This window comes from Vigna angularis, chromosome 6 (genome assembly GCF_016808095.1).
Source record: "Vigna angularis cultivar LongXiaoDou No.4 chromosome 6, ASM1680809v1, whole genome shotgun sequence".
NCBI lineage: Eukaryota > Viridiplantae > Streptophyta > Magnoliopsida > Fabales > Fabaceae > Vigna > Vigna angularis.
Window position 1 is genome coordinate 33,661,264 of NC_068975.1, and position 18,269 is coordinate 33,679,532.

The 18,269-nt window shown below is 31.2% G+C and overlaps 3 protein-coding genes across 4 annotated transcripts; all 3 read left to right on the forward strand.

The window, feature by feature from the left end:
* Positions 1-1,289: 1,289 nt before the first annotated feature.
* LOC108340892 (GDSL esterase/lipase At1g29670) lies at positions 1,290-4,875 on the forward strand. The gene is made up of 5 exons (XM_017578457.2): positions 1,290-2,365; positions 3,479-3,603; positions 3,726-3,971; positions 4,080-4,335; positions 4,445-4,875. Exons 1-5 carry the CDS (start codon positions 2,119-2,121, stop codon positions 4,666-4,668), a joined length of 1,098 nt encoding a protein of 365 aa, XP_017433946.1. The 5' UTR covers positions 1,290-2,118; the 3' UTR covers positions 4,669-4,875.
* A 5,225-nt stretch (positions 4,876-10,100) lies between these two features.
* LOC108340894 (GDSL esterase/lipase At1g29670) lies at positions 10,101-12,863 on the forward strand. The gene is made up of 5 exons (XM_017578460.2): positions 10,101-10,386; positions 10,462-10,586; positions 10,695-10,937; positions 12,159-12,402; positions 12,483-12,863. The coding sequence occupies exons 1-5, from the start codon at positions 10,146-10,148 to the stop codon at positions 12,698-12,700; spliced, it is 1,071 nt and encodes a 356-aa protein (XP_017433949.1). The 5' UTR covers positions 10,101-10,145; the 3' UTR covers positions 12,701-12,863.
* A 1,751-nt stretch (positions 12,864-14,614) lies between these two features.
* On the forward strand, positions 14,615-16,518 carry LOC108341662 (GDSL esterase/lipase At1g29660). 2 transcript variants are annotated; one of them, XM_017579317.2, is made up of 5 exons: positions 14,615-14,864; positions 14,960-15,084; positions 15,192-15,437; positions 15,704-15,935; positions 16,025-16,518. In XM_017579317.2, exons 1-5 carry the CDS (start codon positions 14,615-14,617, stop codon positions 16,216-16,218), a joined length of 1,047 nt encoding a protein of 348 aa, XP_017434806.1. In that variant the 3' UTR covers positions 16,219-16,518. The 2 variants fall into 2 exon arrangements, with proteins under 2 accessions (XP_017434806.1, XP_052735168.1); XM_052879208.1 differs by having other exon boundaries at positions 14,621-14,864; positions 14,960-15,078.
* Positions 16,519-18,269: the final 1,751 nt, after the last annotated feature.

Sequence of the window (18,269 nt, forward strand, 5' to 3'; positions counted from 1 at the left end):
AGAACAAAAAGCATAAAAAATAAGTGAACTTTAATTTTCAATCCAATTAGACCATTTTATTTAATTTTAGATTTCGGTTGTTAGCTTGATATAGGGCCGGGATGCACTCTAAAAATCTCAATCAAAGTAAATCTAGGATAGCTTGATTTCACACTTGAGAGATTTCAGGATTTAGATAACGAAAGTAATTTATACAGACCACTTTTTTCAAATAATTTTATTGGTATAATTATTAGAAAATAAATCTCTTATAAAGATCTTACTTTATCCTTTTATATTTAATTTTCCAAGACTTTTTATTACTTATTTATTTCTTTAAGAAATGACTAAATCATCCTCAAACAATTTTCTCTCTCGTTTTTTTTTGTTCTTTTTATTCTCAATTAATTGATTTATAAAAGAGTTTTTTAATTAACCTAATACACGTGAGAAGTGATAATTGATAAACCAGTTCAAGATCTTAATGTGACATACTATTCATCTTTATTATAGTCGCATCACTTGTTAAGGTTTGGTCATTTTGAATAAAGTAATTGAACATTTCGAAATTAATTTGTAATTGCTAAATAGTACTAAATAAATAACTATTGAAATAGATATAAAGTCCAGTTAAATGAAAAACATAAGATTTACAGGAAAAAACATTTTAATGAAAGTTAGCGAAGAGATAACTCATGCAGTAGAAATTGTTGTATTATTTTCCATATTCGTACGTTGTTTTGCAGAATATTATTAATATTACGTAGAATAATCGTGACAGTTGAAATAAACTTTTCAAAATTAAAATTGATTGAATCATATTTGAGAGTAGTTATGCTAAAAGATAGAGTGAATGAGTTTATTATTATTATTATCTAAACTGGAGAAGAGTGAGTAATATATTTTTAAGGGTTAAATATGTTTTTAGTCCCTAAACTATTGGCCGTTTCTGGTTTTCGTCCCTCTTTCAAAGTAAGGTACGATTTGGTCCTCAATCTTTAAAAAACGTTCGTTTTAGTCCTCAAAATTTTGTTTTTAGTCATCGTTTTAGTCCTCAAAACGTTCGTTTTTTCGACTAAAACGAACGTTTTTTAAAGATTGAGGACCAAATCGTACCTTACTTTGAAAGAGGGACGAAAACCAGAAACGGCCAATAGTTTAGGGACTAAAAACATATTTAACCCTATTTTTAATGATGGTTGTGGATGAATATTTTGAAACGCGGAGTAGATTAGGTACATAGCCTGATGAAGGTGTCCGACATTGCATTCATTTCATTTTCTTCTCAACATTTATTTCCCTTTCCAAAATTCAAAATGGTTTGGTACTATATATCTGTTCTCCATTTTCTGCAAAATACTAACAGCTAGCAGAAGAGAAAGTAAAGTCACGAAGATGCCAGAGATATAAACTAATAATAATTCCTTAATTATTCTCAATGTTATTTCTATTTAATTACCTAGCTAGATCCACACAGTTTTATAAAAAGAAAAGAAAAGAAAGAAAATGATTGACGTTGATTTGAGATTCACCTTATCATATATCTTCTGTGAACATTATATCGATGCAAACCGGCCAATAAACAAGATACAAGTTTATACCTTATATTGAAGCCCTTAATTAGGAAAGAGACTCGCATCATATAGAAGGCCTTCTCTTTCTCTCAATTTACTTTCATGTTATCCAATACAGTACCTACTATTTCATTCATAATTTCCATCATAAGAATACAAACAGTACTTTCATATACTTTGCCCAGCTTACATGAGATCTTAGATTTAAACCCGATTGTATGAAACAAATTTGGATTTTAATTTTTGCAAAAAAAAAAAGGTTCTCTTGCAATACCTGAATTCACATCATCTCTACAAAAAAATGCAATTAATTGGACATTAAAGAGAAGAGAAAGAGATAATGACTGGGTACACTGATAAAGGCGGGATTGTCGTCATTGAATTTCAGATTATATCCGCGTGAATTTAATGCTCATAACAATAATATCCCAACTGTAAAAGACTACAAGGTTGGTCCTTTCTCTTCCATCTCCTACTATAAATAGTTTTGTTCATTACAAGTTCTTCATCCACTCATTAACCCAAAGCACATAGTTCGGAATTTGTAGCTTCATTTCTAGCGACAATGGCATCTGGGAAGTACATTATGAATATAGGGTTAGTGATAGTGGTTCTGGTTTTATGCAGTAATGGGTTTGGATTTGCACAACAAGTACCTTGCTACTTTATTTTTGGTGACTCTTTGGTGGATAATGGGAATAACAACCAGCTCAATTCATTGGCCAAAGCTAATTACCTTCCCTACGGGATTGACTTCTCTGGTGGTCCAACTGGAAGGTTTTCCAATGGCAAAACTACTGTTGATGTAGTCGGTGAGTTTCTTAATTTCTCAACTAATCATTTTGTTCAAGTTAAAACATTTAAAATCAGCTTATCAAATTTGCATGCTACTTTCGGCCGGAGATACTCTTCCTATAATCTTCACTTCAGCCTTTATCCAACTTAAGATTTTACGTTTATTTACTGTTTTTCTGGCATGCAAATAATTTTTCTCAGTTTATATTGTTTTCCCGTTTTTCATCTAATCATTTAAGACAGGTATATATATGTAACCTCAATTCAACATATAAATATGTTTGCTTTTGTAATCGACCATAGATTACCTTTAATGACCAATTAGGCGACAATTATACGATGCATTGATGCTAAATTTAGCCAGAAAAAAATTCCCTGCACAGCATATTAATCTTAACTTCCAATTAAAGAACGCCTTAAAGACACATACCATCTTTGTCAAACATCGGATGAAAATACAGAACCAAATAAAAAAGTAGCACACAGAAATCATCAAACATAAACAAGAACTTGGTGAGTAAAATTTGTGGTATCTCTTACATTCCAAAACCCTTTTTAACTTTTGGTTTCGTTCAACGTTATTTATTTTCATTTTTCATTACAAGTTTAATTAATTATTCTTGTGCCTAACAATTAAACTCCTTTATTACTAACGTTTTTCATTGATAATAAAATTAGAGTGAACACTAATTTTACATGGTCCAAGTTAAAGTTTATAAAATAATTTTTTTTATGAGCAACTAAAAATTTGACTTTGGTAAAGTTTTCCAAACTGTGCACATGTTACTACTGCTCTTTGACTTTAGTTATATGTCTACCCCTCAAATATCAAGCACATGGGTATGTTTGGCTGCATTGAATTTGCAATTTAAGACAGTCTGGTTCTGGTGTAGTCCTTGAATTAAGACCTAACTGGTGGTCGAGGAGGGAAGTAAAGAGGGAAAGAGCAGCAGCTAGAAAAATTAACCAGCAGTGCTGGTATAGTAATACTAAAAAGAAAAAGATGGTGAGAGGAAAGTAGGAGCTGCTTATTCTGCACATGAACTAAATGGATTCTTTAATAGTTGCATATATGGTAAATCATATATGAAATTTTTACTCTTGTCTAACTTTCTCTTGAACTTTAACAGCTGAGCTTTTGGGGTTCAACGGTTACATAAGTCCCTTTGCAACAGCAAGTGGTAGAGACATACTTAGGGGAGTGAATTATGCTTCTGCAGCTGCCGGCATTAGAGAGGAAACTGGACAGCAATTGGTGCTTATTTATTCATTTATTTTGGAGCCTTTCGGCCCATAATTTTTTCTTCCATAAATTTGGCAACCATTTGGTTATTTTCTATGATTGTTCATACGTTTTCTACTTTACTTAAACTGTAGGGTGGTCGTATCAGTTTTAGGGGGCAGGTACAAAATTACCAAAGAACAGTGACCCAGATTGTAAATTTACTGGGAGATGAGAACACGGCTGCAGATTACCTTAGCCAGTGCATCTACTCAATTGGATTGGGTAGCAATGATTACCTCAACAACTATTTCATGCCCTTAGTCTATTCCAGCAGTAGGCAGTTCACACCCCAGCAGTATGCTAATGTTCTTATTCAGGCATATGCTCAACAACTCACGGTTAGTATCTGCTTCTTCTCATCAACATAAACTGTTTGAAGAAAATTCCGGAAGAATAAATGGAATAAGTTTAAAAACTAAGTTCTTTTGTGCTGGTGCTTGATTCAGGTTTTGTACAATAATGGCGCAAGGAAACTGGCGTTGTTTGGGGTTGGTCAAATAGGTTGCAGCCCTAATGCATTGGCCCAAAACAGCCCAGATGGTAGAACATGTGTGGCAAGAATCAATTCTGCAAACCAATTATTCAACAACGGATTGAGATCTCTTGTTGATCGATTCAACAACCAGTTTCCGGATGCGAGAGCCATCTATGTAAACGTTTATGGTATCTTTCAAGATATCATAAACAACCCATCTTCCTATGGTAATTGTTTTCTGTTCTGCCTCAACATATGCAATTTTGTTTAGAATGATTTTCTATGGAGATAGTTTTTCTGATTTAAATTTATACCCATGTGGTGTTTGATTTTCAGGATTCAGAGTTACAAATGCTGGGTGCTGTGGGGTAGGAAGGAACAATGGTCAAATTACATGTTTGCCCTTTCAACCCCCATGCAGGAACAGGAAGGAATACCTGTTTTGGGATGCATTTCATCCAACAGAGTCTGCAAATGCTATCATTGCAAGGAGAGCTTACAATGCTCAATCTTCGTCAGATGCTTACCCTGTCGACATCAATCGCTTGGCTCAGATCTAATTGGACATAAGCTGTTACTGTTATTTTAATGTTTGTGTGCCCATAAAATCTCTGATATTTCTGTCTTTTATGTTTGTGGTAACAAGTCCAAGTGTAATTTGCCATAAAAATTTTGGTTAAGGTTTGCTTATTGGTAGTGAGTGCTAATTATGATATGTATTTTCATCCAAAATTAATAAAATTACAAGAAATTATTTGCGTGCAAAACTAGTTTACAATTAGCCTAAATCATTTCGGTTTGCGAGGGTACGAACATACTATTTATAGCCTAAACTAAATCTCTTCATGTAGTTGGATTTCAAAAAACTTAAGAGTCCTTCAACAGTGAAAATCCCTGGTCCATCTCCACGGCTCTCCACAAAAAAGGAAAACAATGATAAAACTTCAGCGAGTGATTCATAATGTTTAGTTCCACTTTTTAAATATTAACGTTCAACAGAATTTTATTTAATTCATTTTTAAACTTATACAAATTTTAAATAAAACCAAAAATAACATTTTTTTTATATTGTTATTAAATAAAGATACACACTGTGATTTATTTTTATAATTATTTTCACATTTACGATTTATTTTCTTATATTTATAAACAAATTATATACTTTTTTATAAAAACAAAAATATAAATTTTCTATTATATTTTAATAATTATAAATATATTATAATTAAAATATATTTTAAAAAAAAACTTATTTTTATATAAATGTAGCCATAATCGTAATTACAATGACTTAAAAAACTTCCCTGTTGTGGTTAGAATAATGACAAACACAAACACTTATGCTTTGTTCACATTACGTGATTTGTGGGAGATGATTTGGAGAAGAGTAATTGAATGTGTTTGAGAGGATTTGAGGGTAATTTTTTCATTGTTTTTTTGAGTGGATTTGTGGGTAATTGAGAGTGGATTTGGAAGTAAAGTTTATGAGAATTAATGTAGGATTTAATTGATGTGACAAATTTAAAAAATTTGTTTAATTGTAGAAATTAAATATTACCAAAATATCTCTAGCTACTAAAGAAATATAAAATGTTATTTGTTAATGTTATATTTAATTGTAAAAATGTTTATAAAGAATAAAAAATTAAAAATAATAATTAAAATTTTGGTCCATGTTACTTTAATAGGAGATTTTAACGTGTCGAATTACTTTTTATGTTTAATAATTAGTGAAGTATCAGTGTTATTATGTTTAAGGAAATAGTTAAATATATAGTGACTTTAATTTAGTTTATCAATGGTAATGCATACCAATTCTACAAATTTTGTAAATGATACTTTTAGAATTCGGGAGAAGACTATTATTTTAGCTAACATTATTCTTCTTAATTCAACGTATCTCCATAGTTATATGAAATCGTATTTAGTTAACTTTCGATCTGAGAATTAATTTCTATAAAATAAAAGTTAATGCGAATTTACTTATAGATCAGTACGTGCTGTAACATGCATCTGATGGTACGTGCTGTAACATGCAACAACAATGGTAAATCATAATACCATCGCTTGGTGCTGCATGCGCATCATGCAACTAAATATCATTAGTTTGCTAATTAATTATAAGCATAAAGTTAACATGCAATTTGACATGCAGACACTGGTCATGATAACGAATGCCTTTTAAAGAAATTGTGGCAGATACAAGGAAGCGGAGCACTTTAATTCGGCCGCACCTGTATAAAATACTCACTAATCTTAACTGATATATAAGAATAAAACCCATAGCCTTTTTCATACACGACATGTCTGAGAGAAGTGAATCTTTAATTGTAAACGCTTGCCGAAAGGGTTAATATTACAATTAAATAAAATCTGGTGAAATTGAAATGTCTCTAGGCACAAATATCTTGTTCTCATTGAAATGCATACTTTTTAAGGCTAAACCAGGTTCTGCAACTATATAACAAGAGAGAGAGAAGCATATGGGCAATACAAAAATGGAAGTCTAGCTGGGAAGAATACACTGAAAAATTGTGGGGTCGTGAAGAATCAGAAGAAAGTGACCCAAGTATGAAGAAACGACCCTTGATTAAAGTATGCATTCATATCCTCCCTGTCCGCCTTCGACACCAGCTTCCTCTTCAGAATCGACTTGCACGCGTACGTCATTCCGGTGGCATTCTCCGTGCACAGATACGTCACCCCGAATTGCCCTCTTCTCAGTTCCTTCCCCAGAGTGTAGTACTTCTTTATATCCTCAAAGGGTTTGCCCAGAATCGTGGTGTCGGGTTTCTGCACCGCCCTTGCATTCTGGGTCGGAGAAAGTTTGGGTTTTGTCGGAGTCGCTGCCACCTCTGACGGTCTTTGTGGTTTGGGAGGAGGTGATGTTTGAACCTGAGCAACAGTGGTGGTAGGTGGTGGTTGAACAGTGTTTTGACTACCATTGCCACTGCGAGTGCCTGATCCATAAGCAGCGCTGAATTCTGCGTTTGATTTATTCTCCTTGCTGCCGTGACAACCCATTTTCTGTTGGGAAGGATTTGGGAGAAGATTGAACCATGGAATGGAGCTCTCTGCAATGTCTGCAATGGTGGAATGGAGCTTCTCCAGGTTAGGCTCTCTGCAATGTCTGCAATGGTGGAATGGAGCTTCTCCAGGTTAGGCTCTCTGCATTGTCCAGGTTCAAAACACTTCAGGCGGCCTCCACCTCCACGCCAAGCTTCCCTGTGATGCTGGAAGGAACATCATGGAACCGAATACAGCTGTTGTTGGAACCGAATATGGGGCTGTGTGAGATCTACGAGAATGGGGAACCGAATACATATGCGCCTGTAACCGGATACAGCTCGTGTGTGAATGGTTCGAAGCTCTGGAACCGAATACTCCAGCTACGTAATCGAATATGCTTTCTTCAAATTCATGATGAAGCACTGTTCATCATCTTCTTCACCTTCAAACAAAGGCATTCGACTTATACAAATTTTAAATAAAACCAAAAATAACATTTTTTTTATATTGTTATTAAATAAAGATATACACTGTGATTTATTTTTATAATTATTTTCACATTTACAATTTATTTTCTTATATTTATAAACAAATTATATACTCTTTTATAAAAACAAAAATATAAATTTTCTATTATATTTTAATAATTATAAATATATTATAATTAAAATATATTTTAAAAAAACTTATTTTTATATAAATGTAGCCATAATCGTAATTACAATGACTTAAAAAACTTCCCTTATGTGGTTAGAATAATGACAAATACAAACACTTATGCTTTGTTCACATGAGGTGATTTGTGGGAGATGATTTGGAGGAGAGTAAGTTTTTATAGGATTTGAGGATAATTTTTTTTTTGTTTTTTTCTAGGCTTTTATGTTAATTATCTAATTACTATTCATATATTGAATTATTGTGTATGTCTAGTGTTAGTGTATTTTTCTTACATCTTTATGGAAAGATAAGAAGATGTTTAACCGGTTATGTCAGATTAAACTTCTTAGTTTCCTAGAATGTTTATTGTTTTTATTTTCTTCTTGCATCTTTCTTATTGAATTATTATGTATGTCTATGTGTTAGTGCATTTTTTCTTGCATCTTTCTGAAAGCATAAGAAGATGTCTAACCGGCTATGCCAGATTCAACTACTTAGTTTCACAAAACGTTTATATTAAGGTTAATTTTTGATGGTAGGATAGAGGAATCTTAAAAAACCGGAGTTGATACATCCTTGATCATAGAACAACCTTGGTCTGATCCAGTAAGTTGTGACTAGTCATATGTACTAGCGTTTATGGTGAGTTTGATTCGTCAAACATTTGATTCTTCTCTGGTGACCATTTATAGTGACATTTTATTATTGTTAATTTATTTTGTGATATATTCATTTTGTATGATTTCTGTGATGAATGTATTTTATGATGTTGGATATGAAATTATGCATTTGAATATAGCATGAGTCTCGGGGAGAGACTCTATAATGACATGTATTAGTGTATATGTTGATGCTGAGGGTCTTGTTGTTGATGGTTATCCTAATACTCTAATAATTATCCAGACTCAAATAGAGAAGGATGTGTTATGTGGTGAGAGTGGTAGGAGGTCCTAGTCTATCTTCAATTATGGTCATTGATGTTAACTGACTAACCTTCTGGGTGATATGATAGATTGTATTTGGTCAAGATTATGTTGTGAGAAAAGTAGAGGTCACCACAAGTGCATGACCACTCGAGACTTCCATCAACATTATATCCGGAGAATAGAGTCTAGTATAATAATTTCATCTTACAAAAATTTATGATGAATGTATTATGTATAACAATATTGATATGACTCATTTTAGAATTTTGCATGGTAACTCACCCTTACTTGTTTGTTTGTTTCGAAAAATCATATTTTTGCGATGATCGAATAACGTATATGTTATACGTGAGCAGATGAGGAACGACATCTGAACCAATACAAGTGAAGGAGGAGGTAACATAGAAATGAAGAATAGTTTAAGAAGAAAAAAAAATTATGAGTATTTTACGTGATATTTGAAAGCATAATGTAATTAAGTATGAACTTTTTGTATTGCTTGAGAGATTATTGTAAGAAGATAAATGTACAATAGTTATATTATCTATTAAATTTCAAAATTTGGAGTGTTACATAAAATAATAAAAAAATGAAATATTTCTTTTGTAAACTAAAATTTATTTATATTTTCGTATTAGTTTATATAAACTTTTACTTTTAATTTAGGTTATAAACTAAATTTTAAATTATAATTTTTATTTCGATCTCAGAATAGAATTTATATTATAATTTACCAAAACATACTTATACTAAAAAGAGATAAAGTGCTTTATTAATTAGTTTAACAATATACACATCCTAGAAAAACTATTAAAAGACATTTTTACACTACACTATAAATTATTTATCATAACTTTGAAACGTAATTTACACACTTAAAAAACATTTATTACCATAGATTCTAATCACCAACACAATCTATATATTTAAAAGCATTTAATATCACAGAATCAAGTCAGAGACTTAAAAGTAAGTGATAACAAACTCGTTCTATTATAATATAATGTCTTAAATAAAACTAATACCTTAATTATTAATTACTCTTATAATAAAAAAAAAGACTCTTATAATATATTAATATAATAAAATTTGAATTTAAATTTAACTATATCTGAGAAAATAGAATTCTTGATAGAATGAAGTTTCTTGTTTTATATATTACACATAAATTTTATATCTAACTAATGTATAATTTGAAGTAAAAATTAAAATAGAAAATGGATATGACTATTGAAATGGTAAAATACTTGCCAAACACGGGATCGTAACAATAATGTAATGGGTTGAAAAAAAGGAAAAAAGACGTACGAAATCCTGGCTTAATCAGTTGATGATAAATAAAAAGTTAGCCTATATATACCCTTGCGCGTTGCCTGTTGTGGCTATGACACTCATTTATAACTATCATTTTCTGATCAAAGTAAGTAACCCAACTTGTTTTGGAGATGAAGTCATGGCTGCTTCTATCTCTTCTTCTATTGGCTGCAAATATGCTGCAACAATGTTGTGTGAATGGACAAGCGCAAGTGCCTGGTGTCTTTGTGTTTGGGGGCACTCTATCTGACCATGGAAACAACAACAACCTTCGAACAAGCGTAAAATCCAATTATATGCCCTATGGCATCGACTTCTCCCGAGGTTCAACTGGTAGATTTTCCAATGGAAAAACGCAAGTTGATATCATTGGTACGTAACATCAATGCTCTGTGCTTTCCCATACTTTTATTTTTTACCTCACTAATTAAACTTCAACCGTTGCAGCTGAATTTCTGAGATTAAACACATCCATCCCACCCTATGCAAACACCACTGGCTCAGACATACTCAAGGGTGTCACCTATGCATCTGGATCAGCTGGGATTCGCGATGAGACCGGCAGACATCTAGTATACACACACACACACACATACATGAATACTGTTTTTCTTCTTATAATTTTAGAGCCTTTTTATTATATCTCAAAGCCAGCTAATGCCACTATACTACGTACGCAGGGTAACAATATCAATTTCAGAAGGCAGATCGCAAATCACAGATACATAATTCTCAGAATTCTTTCACAAATTGGATATAATCGAACTCGACAACACCTTAGGCAGTGCTTGTATTACGTGCATATAGGTAACAATGATTACATATATAATTACTACCTTCCCCAAGTTTACCCAAGAAGCCGCTTCTTCAACACTGAACAATTTGCACAAGATCTTATTAACAGATACTCTCGCTATATTCAGGTACCTACAATTTCCTTTTTTCTTTTCATTTTTCCCTCACAAATCGACTTCATCACGCTTTTAGTAGCATACATAATTATAAACTCAAATCACATATTGGATCACTCATAAATTTATTCTACTTGGATTGGTGTCTTACGGTTTCAAAGACATTACATCACTCTCATCCCAGGTTTCACTAAAACAATTGTTCAAAAATATATTTGAAGTCAACTAAATTCATACTAAGTTGAATCATATATATATATATATATATATATATATATATATATATATATATATATATATATATATATATATATATATATATATATATATATATATATTATGTTAATTTCACTTTTAAAAGTTGAATTACTATATTGATTTAATTTTGAAAAGTTAATTTTGAAAATTTCTGAAATTGGAAAAAACACTTCAAAATAAGATATATATTGATTTATAATATTTTAAATATTTTTTAGAAAGTTATTCTCTTTCAAAAATTCTTATGAAATTTTGACATTTCAATTGATAATATTTTAAACATTTTCTTAGAAGATAATTCTCTTTCAAACATTCTTTTGAAATTTTGACATTTCAATTAGTTGACCTTGTGATGTTGACCAATTATTTACTTTTAAAGAAAGTTATATTATTAAAAGGAAAGAATAAAAACATCAAATACGAGGATTAAACCAAATTCATAATACAATAATAAAAATCTCAATTTTAAAACTTTAGATCGGTTTCTAAAATAATCACACCTAGTGCAAATGAGCAAGTATTCAAAACAAACAAAATATTCTAAAATCAATCTCTAAATTGCTAGACACACAGACTTCTAAATTAAAATAAGACAAATAGTTAAGCAACAATTCTACGTCCAACTTAAAGTCCAAAGAACCTTAACAAGTTTTTTGACAGCTCATCATATAATCAGTTTCCAATTAAATAGATTCTCAGAACTGACTTAATTGTAACCATGGCACAATAATCTGTCTTCAAGATGAAAACATTATCAATTAAAGATGAATAATTTAGTCTAAATTTCTCAAATCATAAAACAAGTTAATTAAATTCAATTGAATTATCATTTAATTCAGTTTAAATAACCCCAGTTCCTTCTAAAATTTAGTTTAATTTTATAATAAACTAATTCATTTGATGTATTTATACACTCCTCTACCTTAGTTATCCAAGTTTAACAATTATGAAAATATACATGATTTTGGAGGACAGGTTCTGCGTAGTCTTGGGGCAAGAAAATTCGTGTTCTTCTCGCCGGGTCGTATTGGGTGCACTCCGTATGCCTTATCCATGAGAAGGACAAATGGATCTTGTGTTGAAGAGATGAATGCTGCAACCTCCATATTCACTGGCAAGCTTAGATCTCTAGTGGACCGACTAAACAACAATTTTGGTGATGATTCTAGATTCATGTTTGTAAACAACTCAGCCAGAAACCTTGGAGTCGTTGCTACTGGTGCATTTCTATTTTCTTAAACTCTATGCTTCGTGTTTATATTGAAACAATCTGAATGAAAGGTCCTTGTACTGTTTCAGGAGGTTTCACTGTTACGAATGCTTCTTGCTGCCCAACGGGGACGGATTTGCTGTGTGATCCTAATCAAACACCATGCCAGAATAGAAATCAGTATGTGTTTTGGGATAAATTTGTTTTCACGGAAGCTTTCAACAGATTCCTCGCGCTCCTTGCGTATAATGGTTCTAATCGAGACTTCGTTTACCCAGTCAACATCAGCACCCTTGTTCAGTCTTGATGCTTTACTTCAAAATCCCATATCCATTTACAAATGAACACTTTTATACTTTTCTAATGTTTAATAAAGTTTAGTCAATAAGTTCATGATGGGCGAACCGTATGTGATATGGGACTTTGTTATATTTCTATTAAAGACATGAATATATTTTCCTTTTCAACTATTTTTTGCACTATATATTTCTGTGCTTAATTGAAAATTGTATTTTTTTTATCTGAAGGAATAATTAATCTTAACGAATACAGACTAATTAAAAAAGTATATAAAAAACAAATCATAATGACGGACCAAAAACATCCCATCAAAGACAATCTCCACAAATAATGTACAATGCTTTTAGGATTGTCAAACGAACATGTAACCATCGCATCTCTTTAGATGTAAAATCACGTCCCAAAATTACATTTCTTTAAAAATGCTACATTTTGTTATTTACTTACACACAAATATGTAAGTAGAGATCAGACACGTGCCATTTTAATTAAAGTACGACGTGAATTTAATCACAACTAAATTAATGCCTCTTATACTAAGTTTTTTGACATACACTGATTTGATAATATACATGAACTTATATGAAAAATGAAATCGAAGGTAAGTCCTTTATAATAAGAAACGATGTCAAACGATGTCAATTTGATAACGACTCAAATCGCATCTTTTATACCAAGTAAACTTGCGTAGATATGTAAATTAAATACGATCTTCTTTTGAGAAAATAAGACATTAATTTAACTACAATTAGAATCACACCTTTTATACTAAGTGAACGTATTGGATATAGAAATAGAATCTAAACCTATTTTTATTAAGGTAGGTTTGGTCTCACAAGAAAATGCACTTCTTATCTTAAAGATCAAGTTAAATGACGATGGAAAAAAATTATGTTGAACAGTGAACTTAATTTTTCGTGTGCTTCGTTAAAAATAAATTAAGGAAAAACCCTATAGGAAAACAAAAGTAAATAATTTATTATTTTTTGAAGGATAGACCTTTGGGTGTAATATTAATATGGAACAAGCTATTACTATTTTAGTATCCAACGAATTTTTACACATACTTCACATCTATTATTGTTGTATCTTTTAATATATTTTTACAAATATATAAAAGTTAATCTTTTTAATGACCAAATTATTTTTAAAAGTGAGTTGTCAACTGATACTACTTGTGTAAAGAAACATTTTTCTATAGAACAAGGGTCCTATTATTTTCATATCCAACAAATTTTTAGTATGAGTGTAATAATAATATGGAAAAAGTGTACAATTGGAAGATGAACCTGCTATCTAATGATGAATTATGTAACTTTTAAGATATTCTTAACTTAAAATTGATAGATTGATTCAGAGTCTATGAATTATATAGAAGTAGTCTCTTAAAACAGGAATGCTGGTATATCGATACCAAAATGAACTTTACATGGACAATCATTAGTAGTAGGAGAGGCGAAAAGCTAAAGGATGGAAAGGAGAAATCTTCTATCATCAACAACAACCCACCAATGACATGCATGAAATCCATCTTTTGAGCAATTTCAATGCAGTCCTCAGACTTTTTGGAGATGAAATAATGTTGTGGGTATTACAAAAGAGACCCACTTTTGATTAGATTAGACACTCTCAAAGATTTTTATACAATAACTCTCATTAATATTTTTTGTTTGTAGCAGAAGAGTTGAGTCTCGGGCATATGAATTTCATATGTGAATAATCCACAAAAAGATCTCTTCCCTTCTGTTTCTACCAGCAACAAAACTTGCCCAACAGGTCATCTTAGCAATAATGTTAGTAATTACTTTCCGTTGACAAACTATTCGGCCTCCAATGTTGATTCATTCTGACTTCATTTGAAAGCAAAAAATTCAATAAATACACATGCATCTTTCATCTGACACTTGCTACAACGAGATCGATGGAAGCTAAGATTAAACTCTGGCTAGTTTTATCTCTTCTATTGGCTGCAAATTGCATGCAACATTATTGTGTCCATGCAGAAGCACTTGTTCCTTGCCTTTTTGCCTTTGGGGACTCTCTAACTGACTGTGGAAATAACAACAACCGTGCAACATTAGGAAGAGCCAATTTCATACCATATGGCATCGACTTCCCACAAGGTCCAACAGGAAGATTTACTAATGGAAGAACCTCATTTGACTTCATTAGTACGTAACATTCACCATTTCTTTTTAAAATATAATATTTTTAACCCCAGGTTTTGTGTTTAGCACTCCAATTAACGTTTAGCCATTTGTTGCAGGCGAGCTTCTGGGATTTCAGAAATTCATCCCACCCCATGCAGACACTAGTGGCTCAGACATTCTTAAGGGTGTGAACTATGCATCTGGAGGAGCAGGAATAAGACCCGAGAGTGGCATGGTTGGAGTATATAATTCAAATTAATTTACCTTTATTTATCCTTCTTTCTTTTTCCATTTAATTGGCCTTTTTTGGTGTAATTTTAAAAGATTTTCATTTGTATGCTGACGCAGGGTGACAATATTGATTTGGAAAATCAGGTGAGCAATCACAGAGCCATATTTTCTGAGATCAGTGAGAAACTTGGAGGTTCTGAGAATGCAACAGAGTACCTTAACAAGTGCTTGTATTATGTGAATATAGGCACCAACGATTACCTATTCAATTACTTCTTTTTCCCTATTTACCTAACCAGGCTCTTCTATACCCCTCAACAATACGCCGACACTCTTCTTGTCCGACTATTTAAATACATACAGGTATTTTACAATTTTTTCTACATTTTTCTCACTGTCTCCTAAATTCATCATTTTTTCCAAGCATACTGGATTATATAAATTGAAATTAAACTACTGGATCAAGTATTACAAAAGATTGTATAAACAAAAAAAACAACGAATGCAAAAAGTGAAAGAATTTGATAACAAAAATCATAGGATGGATCTAATTATACCACCCTAATAATATTTACACCTATGATTTATAATTGAAAAATTATAGAAAAAAAGATGATTTTGGGGGACAGGAACTGCATGACGATTTTGGGGCAAGAAAATTCGTGGTAGTTGGGGTGGCTGATATAGGTTGCATTCCAGCTACCACGCATCAGACAAATGGATCTTGTGTTGAAGAGATGAGTGATGCTGTCTCCATCTATAATGACAAGCTTAAATCTAGAGTGGACCAATTCAATAACCATTCCTCTACCCATTCCAAATCCATCTTCGTCCCTAGCTTGGACAGATCCATTATCCCAGGTGCCCTTTTCAAATTTCTTAAATTTCACATTCTAGATTAAAACAGCATCCAATCAATGTCTTACAATTTGATTTGATTTGTGTTTCAGATTTCCCTGTTGCGAATGCTCCATGCTGCCCAACGCCTTGTTTACCTAATAGAACACCATGTCAGAATAGAAGTAACTACATGTTTTGGGATGAAACGCATCCCTCGGAAGCTGCCAACCGAATCACTGCACAGAGATCATCCAATGACATCATGCGACTTGTTCAGTCCTCAATTCAAACTACGACACCTTAAATACATGAGATATATTCTTACACCTACCGCCAAAATAGAAATAAATAAAAAAATCCATTCTACATAATAAATATATTACTCCTTGGCATTTAATATTAATATATATATATATAATAAGAAACATTATGGGTGCCCTCAACCCTTGTACAAAAAAACATATAAAGGCTTATGAAATAACCTTTGTAACTAAAGTTTATAAGATGATGCATATGAAATTATAATAGAGAGACTATTTATACTATAAAAGACAAAAAGAATATGATTGGTTAATACAATGCCCCACGAGATTCCTAAGTAACACCCGTCAAGAAAAAATATATTTCGAACGATTGAATATATATAAACCTTACTTTAATAAAACAATGTTTTGGCCAAAATTTATAAGTCCAAGCTGTAAAATCATTTTAACCCTACAAAAGTTTATGACCAAAGGAGAAAAGGAAGGCTTACCGCTAGAGCGGTCAAAACAAGCTACCTGGCCCGATCCAGCCCGATCCACTACGGATTGGTCACTTAATGAATCAATCCAACCCGGTTCATTTATTAGCGAGTCAGAAAAATTCAAACCCGGCCTGACTCAACACGGGTTGGTGGATAAACGGGTTGACTCACTTAATTATAATTTTTTATAAATAAAAAAAAATTACAAACTTTCTATAATTTAAATCTAACCAAATTTCACTCATTCCCAACCTGGGTGTTTAATTAATTTTGAAAATAATGAACTTAAATATTTTTTTCAAACAAAAACAAAATAATAAATACTTTTTTTATAAAATTAAAATTAAAATTTAATAAAATAAAATTAGGTATGTGGATTGGTGGGTCAACCCGGCCCACCAGGGTTCAACCCGCATAAACCGGGTTTAAATGAGTCGGTTAAAATCTGACTCGTATAAAAAAAATTTAATTTTTTCAAACCTAACCTGGCTTAAACCCAGGCAAAGTTGATGCGCGAATTGTGACCCATTTTGAAGTTCTACTTACAGTCTTGTTAAATAAATTTACTTTCAGTCTAGTGAGAACTTAAAATAGAGAATAAATTTTCTTCTAAAATATGAGAGTATTTACAATCCTAATAATATTAACTTTGTATTTTTTATATTTTACGTTGCTTCATTTTTTTTTCTTATAACTTCTTTAGTTTAGTTTGAGAGGTAAAGCCTTTTAGATTTTACACGTGACATTTTACTATAATTTTGACATATAACACTTTATAAACACGGTTAATATCAACTTAATGAAAAAAAAATCAAATTAACTCTATTAAAAAATATTAAAATTCAGTTAAGTAAAAGAAAAAACATAAAAACAAAAAAATAATCATAGACCTAATAGTTTATAAATTTTTATTTTTATAGTGGTACATTATATATTATAGGTATATTCATACCTTCAAAATATATGCAAAATATATTTATAATTGTAGTTTTTCTTCATCATCTTTACATATTCTAGTTATATAATGTTTAATTTAAATAATATTTTTTATACTTCTAAAATTTATTCTTGTTATATAATGTTTAGTCTAAATAATATTTTTTATACTTCTAAAATTAGTTTATCTCTGAATATTTTTAACACTCAACATTTTTTTAAATTAGTAGTATTGAGATGTTAACTTTATCAATATCAAGCTGCAAATAGCTTAGTGTCAACACTTAATTTAAAATTAATATAAATACTTATTCACTAAATTTTTAATATTAAAACCCTCACAACTTTTCTTTTGGAAGTACCAGTTTTAAATAAATCAGTTTTGGAAAATATAAAAAATTATTTAACCCATGTAATTAATTTCTTTACCACTGAAACACGTGCATAAAATAATGGACACATATTTTGATTTAAGGAGTAGTCTTAAGTTTGTTGTTGTATTAAATACTAAAAGGAAGACTTTTACAGTTAGTAACCATTTTAGCCTCAGAACATGATTTCCTCTAAGGAAAGATACACATGCAATTTTCAAAGAAATTAATGTTAATGAAACTATAATAAATTGTATGATAAATATCATTGATAGATCATGTGGGTAACTTAACTTTTCAACT

What these genes read in the sequence shown, in the direction of transcription:
- LOC108340892 (XM_017578457.2), top strand. Translation starts at nt 2,119, where the DNA reads ATGGCATCTGGGAAGTACATTATGAATATAGGGTTAGTGATAGTGGTT. An exon ending in AACTACTGTTGATGTAGTCG is followed by an intron (nt 2,366 to 3,478) that starts GTGAGTTTCTTA and finishes GAACTTTAACAG; the next exon opens with CTGAGCTTTTGGGGTTCAAC. An exon ending in AGGAAACTGGACAGCAATTG is followed by an intron (nt 3,604 to 3,725) that starts GTGCTTATTTAT and finishes CTTAAACTGTAG; the next exon opens with GGTGGTCGTATCAGTTTTAG.
- LOC108340894 (XM_017578460.2), top strand. Translation starts at nt 10,146, where the DNA reads ATGAAGTCATGGCTGCTTCTATCTCTTCTTCTATTGGCTGCAAATATG. An exon ending in ATGAGACCGGCAGACATCTA is followed by an intron (nt 10,587 to 10,694) that starts GTATACACACAC and finishes CTACGTACGCAG; the next exon opens with GGTAACAATATCAATTTCAG. An exon ending in CCTTGGAGTCGTTGCTACTG is followed by an intron (nt 12,403 to 12,482) that starts GTGCATTTCTAT and finishes GTACTGTTTCAG; the next exon opens with GAGGTTTCACTGTTACGAAT.
- LOC108341662 (XM_017579317.2), top strand. Translation starts at nt 14,615, where the DNA reads ATGGAAGCTAAGATTAAACTCTGGCTAGTTTTATCTCTTCTATTGGCT. An exon ending in AACCTCATTTGACTTCATTA is followed by an intron (nt 14,865 to 14,959) that starts GTACGTAACATT and finishes CATTTGTTGCAG; the next exon opens with GCGAGCTTCTGGGATTTCAG. An exon ending in GACTATTTAAATACATACAG is followed by an intron (nt 15,438 to 15,703) that starts GTATTTTACAAT and finishes TTTGGGGGACAG; the next exon opens with GAACTGCATGACGATTTTGG.